This window comes from Etheostoma spectabile, chromosome 22 (assembly GCF_008692095.1).
Source record: "Etheostoma spectabile isolate EspeVRDwgs_2016 chromosome 22, UIUC_Espe_1.0, whole genome shotgun sequence".
In the NCBI taxonomy this organism is placed as follows: Eukaryota; Metazoa; Chordata; class Actinopteri; order Perciformes; family Percidae; genus Etheostoma; species Etheostoma spectabile.
In genome coordinates, this window is record NC_045754.1 from 10,808,084 (window position 1) to 10,814,881 (window position 6,798).

Here is a 6,798-nt window from a genome sequence, read left to right on the forward strand (position 1 = left end):
GTGTGTGTGTGTGTGTGTGTGTGTGTGTGTGTGTGTTTATGGTCTAGATAGGTGTATTGCGTTCCATTAGGGTCAATAGGATGCAAAGATTGTGTGAAATGACTGTAAGGGCAAAGGCCTTTTAGTGGAAAGTTCACATGCTGTCACAATACTTAATACTTGGCATTTCTTGATAACATGGGGACAACGTAAACATAAACATAAACATTAAATATTCCTAACTCAGCATGCATCAAATTTGAAAAAACATTATTTATCATGAATTAAACACAAAAAAATTATCACCATGGTGATCGGTGCACTAAAGTATGTAGGATCACCATTTACAGAACTAAAACCACCCCACTTCGAACCAGTGAGAAGAGCTTAGAGAAAACAAAATACAGAAATCCCCATGTGAAATAACAAAAACCGTTACAACTTTGACTTTAAAAAAATGTACTGATAAAAAGTATTTTAAACTCTGAGTGCGACCTTCTGGTATAAGTACATGAATATAGAGTAGATGTGGAGTCACTCACCATTGGGCACGTTGCTGTCCTTTGCCAGGTAACAGAAGATATCAGAGATGGACTGAGCAATGATGGCCAGGGCAACAGTCCCAGAATGTATCACTACATGGTCACAGTTTTTCACTGAGAGAGGAGACATTTGGAACCCTGATGTCCGACAGCTCAGAAGACTGGGAGGCAAATATCTGTCAAAACAATCTAATATTTTGGACTTTGGACCACTGTTACATTTTATGGTAGGCAATTACCAGGGGCAATGCATGCCCCAAACAGGATGCAGGAAATCAAAGCTGAAGAGAAGAGGAGATTAAATAGCTTTGTGAATCAATGAACGGTGCACAGAGAAATGAAACAAGTCTATTGGAAAAGGGTTGTGGTCTTAATAGTGTCAAACCTGTTAATATACGTTACATTCAGGAGTACCAGAATTGCTCAGGGTGCCTGTCAACCACAGTATTACCACAGGGTAGATGGTCACAAGTTAACGCACATGCTTATCCAGATAGAAGTAGCAGAAACCTGGGAGCAAAAGGAGACAGTGATGAAAGATTTGGTTTCCCTTGCTCGTGTGTCATCTCTCAGAGGAAGAAAAAAATCACAGACAGCTAAATGACAGAACGCAGCAGGCAGTCAGACTCATCAGGCTAACAACTCCATCAGAAGAAGCATCAATGACAGATTCCACAGTCACATTTTCAGGTTTCTGTTTGATGCTGCAAGTATATCAGTACGTCAGGTTCAGTAGAGTGGAGAGAGTCCCCCGTGTTGCATATACTGCCACTCCATTTTGCACCTGATCCAACCAATGAAAGAAGACTTCAAAGCTAGTAAAGCTATGACCAGCTTCTATGGCAGCAATATCCTAATCCTGAAGTATTTGGCAGATTGTCTGCCTGCTTTAAATACAGTTTACTGTACAGGATGCTGGTCTGTCATATGAACTTATCTACTTCTTTTTTAATGTCAAGTGCATGGCAGGGAGGGAAACCAATCTCAAGGCTTTTGCCATGGCCTAACTTTTCTGCTTCTAACCTTATAATTTTACAGCCAGCAGGACTGGCCATTTTGGTGAGGATTCACTCTTTAGATATGGGTGATGTAACAGCCAGCAGCTTTGGGACCACTTGGCTGGCTTCTTTAACCTGATAGTGTGTCAGCAGTGTGCACTGGGACTAAGTGATAACATGTCCCTTTAAGGGTTATTTTTACATTTCTAAAATAAATGCATGTTCGCTTTTTTGCAGAGAGTTAGATGAGAGAATACTTACCACTTTCATGTTTGTACAGCATATCAATCTTGAGCCAGCTTAGCTTAGCATAAAGACTAAAAACGGGGAAATTGTTAGCCTGGCTCCATCTGGAAGTGACAAAATACATCTACTAGTACCTCTAAAGCTCACTAATTGACACATTATATATTTTTTGTTAAACAGAAAGTTGCTTATGCATCACACATAGATTTCAGGCTTGCAAATGTGGATTTAAATATGTTACCAAGGCAATAAGAATAGCACCATGTTCCAGTGTGCAACAAGAGGGAAATGAAGAGCAATCAATTTTCAAGTATGGTCAAGGTTAAAATGTACCCTGATGAAGACCACTACTAAAACATGTACTGTGTACACATAATATAGCTTTTTAATCTTTGCTAAACTCAAACTCTACCTTGGATTTCTGTCATTTTGCATTTGCACAGCTCTTCACTCCAAAGGGCACCTACGTTATTGAATGTGTAAATGTATTACTGTTTTTTATTACAATGTCTGTAATCAAAATAATTCCTTTTTAGAAATGACAGCAAAGCCATACAGCTTTTTATCATGTTTTTTTTTTTAAATAGAGGACCGTGTTTGCGTAGCAAACCTAAACTCTCACACTCACTCTCTGTCAAACAGAAATAACAAGGCAATGTTTAAAGCAAATATTGATGATGATAGAGACATGAAATCCATAGGGCAGCACTGCAGGTGTGGTGTACATCCAGTCATAAGCACTCCTGCAGGGAGAAAGGATTATATTGTTTAATTTGGCAAACAAATTGTGTCTGTGGGGAAATAATCAGACTCTTTCATATATAGTCAGAGCAAACTGCAACATGTAAAGAGAAAATGAATACACAGGGGAAAACCTAATTGCCTCGGAACTAGGTAGAGTGATTTTCTGCATGCAATAATACAACAGGAAGAGATAAAAGTATTAAAGAATAGGCACAGTTATGCTGTGTGGTGCGGCTATTAAGCGTTTCCTTTTTTGTAAATTGTTTTGAAAATGTGATAAAAGTGGTGCTACCTTCTACAGATTCCCACTAAAAAGTATACAAACATAGCAGAAACACACAAATATATGAAATCCCAGACAAACAGAGCCCCCCGAGCAGGAGTTATTGGTGTTGTATACTTGAGTGTCACATCCTATGTGATGTGCTTGAAATCACCTGTATCGAGATAAGCACAGCTCATTATGCAATAACATACTTTTCGAAATCTTCGACTGATTTGGTTTATCTGACAAATATTCATCTGATTTAGCCCCGAATCCTGAGAGAGTTGAACGGAATTGCAGCTAAAAAGGTAAACAATCCAATGAACATGAGCACAACGTGGGCTGGGTTGTAGGTTGCCATAGTGATGGTCTGAGGGTGAAATTCCACAAAAGATAAAACTGACACTTTAGACAAAAAAACATATAAACATCTGAATCAACAGTTAAACCCACCTCTTGACAGATCCGCTTATGTACAGTCTTTATAGTTCTTCCCCAGCATGTAGTCCGGTATCTGCAGGTCTGAAACAGGGAATGGCAGTATCAACCTGTCTTGGCATGATATATTATGTCATCTTTTTTTTAATTGTCCTGCACTGATCATCAATAATCTTTACCTGTCATAAATAAATCCGCTGTTAAAAGTGGGTGGTAAAGAGTTAACACCAGTGTGTGAGAATAAAATCAAGACGTAATAACAAAAGATTTGAGAATAAAACTTAGTTTTCTAAATCAGCAGAGTGGCCTGGATAGTCCCACCTAATGCTTAAATATGGATGCATTGGACTGTAACCATCTTTTAAGCGAAAACATTTGAAAACGTGCCCTCCTTGCTGGCATTTAGTTGGAGCTAAAAGATTAGGTGTGAGGATGGCAAGAGTTCAGGCTAAAATTCTGTACAAATCTATTTCACTGATCTCATTTAATATGATCATTGTTTAATGTGTCAAATCACGAATAATGAGTGAGTTAAAGTATTGGCTCACCTGGAAATTATTACTTAAATAAACAGTACAAAGTTATATAATTTGTAACGAGTAAAATTTATAATTTATAACATTATTTTCTCTCAGAAATTCATTTACACATTGATATCTTGCTATAGTATTTACAGTGTTTAAAACTGTCAATTTACCTTCTATTTCTGCATTGTAGGGCTGAGGTGAAAGTGTCAAGGCTGAAACCTGGATTATTTTGTGTTGATTTTTTTTTTACTGTATATTAATGAATTTACATAGGGTCACTCACTGCAGATCTTGTGTGTGCAGCTCTCTTCCACACAGGGGCACCCTTGCACGATAGTGTGGCAGTGTGGCCCTGTGAGAATGGAATGGTATCAGCTTGCTGTACTTTGTACATGTAAATAAATTCAACCTTTACTTTAGGTAGTTAATCTTTGTCTAGTCTAGTATAGCAGGACTTTTACTTGTAACAAAGTGTTGCTACTCTGTGGTTTCTCTACTTTTACTCAAGTGAAAGATTTGATTTCCTTTTTCACCACTGCGTAATTTTGCAATGCACAGTCTCATGGATTTTAGTTATTTAAACTAAAGTGAAATCAGTTTGCTTTAGTCTTTCAGTTTTTCCAGCTCCAGTAGGACATAAAAACAGGTATTTTGTGTCCGTGTGTGCCATTATCCATGTGACCCTATTATTCTGCTTCTGAGGACTGAGTTTGTGGGCAGGCATGCCATGACACACAGCTGAAGTTCAACCTTTCTAAAGGAAACACTCAACCCTCGGAAACCTCCCCTGCTGGTTCCCTCACCCGGCACCAGATGTTGCCTTGTGGTGTATTGTATTTAACGCTCTGCAATATTTAATGCAGAACACCTTGGATTAAAGGTGTTATGAAGATTTGCACACAAATATGCAATCATATGCACATGTATACACTCATTCAAAAAGCACAAACACATGCACATTGTGAGTCATAACTTCTTATACATGTGGGAGAAAATAACAGCTCTGTAATGATGCTTGTGAGCAACAGTTATTCATGACCATCAAGTCAACACACTGTTAGTGTGTGAGGCTATATTTACCAAAAGAACACTTGACATTGCTGTTGACTTCACAGTGAGTTACAAAACAGTATTTGGCTTTATTTCTGATGTTGTAATCCCACATTGTGTCTAGATGACTCTTTCAAGTTCACTGACTGATTGCTGTGACCCGTACTGCTGGCAGAGGACAAGGCCCAATTTGTCGGCTGCTCATCATTTAATAACTAAAATCATATCCAATTACACGCCCGCCATCTTTGATCACTTACATTATGAGAGATATGTGCATAATGGGTATTATAAAGGATCACTGTCACTTTGGTAACAAATCATGATTCACTTTATGAGTCATGTAGGTCTTGGCGACAGTGAATTCTCATGGGCTTTCTGCATCGCACAGCAATGTTAAATGTTGTCATTGCTTTTTTCATAGGATGCCAGCAAGAAAAGCAATTACCTTAACTGACAGGGATCCGGTTAAACAGGAAATGTTTTTTGCCTTGAAATCTTGATCAGAAGGAAAAAATAATAATAATTATAATAGATATTCACATTGTTCTGTGTGCCAGAAGCTTCCCTGGCATCATTTCTGTGCAGAGTAGATTGGACAATTGGGATATTCCTGCATGAACCGTCTGGTAATTAGGGACCATGACTAACAAGCTCTGAGTATTTGGAGTATTTATCTCTTCACCATCCGGGTTATGTGACTTTCACGCTGTGTTTGTGGTCGACATTTGTGGATCCCTCCTGAACCAACTCCTAATGTCACAATAACACTGCCATGACCAACAGTGGTGCCTGTGCCAACTAGATTACTAATGAGGATGGCGAAGGACAACAAAGGTGAGTGGATGATATTAGCCTCACATCCTACTTATATATAGCGAGTTACAATGACAGGTTATTAAGAAAATAAAAACAAATCATCTCCTTTGACGAGTAGTAGTAGTAGAAACCATATTTTCAGATTTGATGGAAGTTTTACAGGGATCACGTCCAATCTTACTCCTTTCTAACCCCACCTCTTTGCCTCAGACAAGCCATCACAAGAGATAAATCTCCACATATGTAACCACTTTGGTCTGTAAGAGGCTGTCAAAATAATATTTTTATTCCTCCAAATGACGCTGGTAACCACTGCCATCTAACTGCTATATATATGTTTTTTTATTTTTTTTTCTCGTTACGTTGTTTACAGACTGTACAACCTTTCTTGGTGGGGGAACACAGGACTCTTCAGACAAACCAGGTGATGTTGGACTAAATTACTTTTTGGGAATTTGCAGGTCCAAAGTTACATCTTGTCAAGTAGACCTTGAATTGCATGAGATAAATCTGAGGAGCAGGAAAAAAAATATTCCTGCCACAGAAAGTTACGCTTATTTCCCCCTAGATATTCCTCTTATCTTAGTATTTTTTCACCAGCTATGTTGGTCAATCTTTTGGTCCAGACGGAAATATCTGAACAACTGTTGGATGGATCGCCATAATATTTGATACAGACATTCATGTCCCTACCATAAGGTGACCAGATTTCTAAGACAAAATCCAGGGACATTTTCATCTCAGAAGCGTATATACTGTACTGTACATCATGTTTTTATTTTTGTAAAACTTAAAATGTGGACACCTAAAGGTCTGATCCTAGCACCCCTCCTGCTGCTGCCTTGTACTCCACTACACCTCAGAGGGAATGTTGTAATTTTTACTGAACTACATTTGTCTGACAGCTTTTGCTTTATTGCTTCAGGCTTGTTTTCTGCAACAGCTCATTGAGTATCGGATACAATAAAAACTATTGAAGAAAGATTTTCCTTTGACATTGATGCAGTATTAAACGAGATTGCTGCGGTCGGCAGCAGCAAAACAAGCTACAATGTAAGTTAATAGGACAATTCTCCAGCTTGCATTTATGTTCATAAAAGTGCTTGTTTTGCTACTGACAGACTAAGATTAATATTCTAAGTGTCTGACAAAATTATGGAAAGGATTTCTAAGGAGGTTGACCTTTCTGT

At 38.3% G+C, this 6,798-nt stretch overlaps 1 protein-coding gene across 1 annotated transcript in view; it reads right to left on the bottom strand.

Moving 5' to 3' along the window:
• The window catches only part of LOC116672488 (uncharacterized), a 2,594-nt gene extending 1,914 nt beyond the window's left edge, over positions 1-680 (bottom strand). Inside the window, exon 1 of the mRNA XM_032504379.1 lies at positions 522-680. Within this exon, the coding sequence (XP_032360270.1) occupies positions 522-651 (130 nt within the window). The 5' untranslated portion in view covers positions 652-680. The remainder of the gene's footprint in view (positions 1-521) is intronic.
• Between the last annotated feature and the right edge of the window lie 6,118 nt (positions 681-6,798).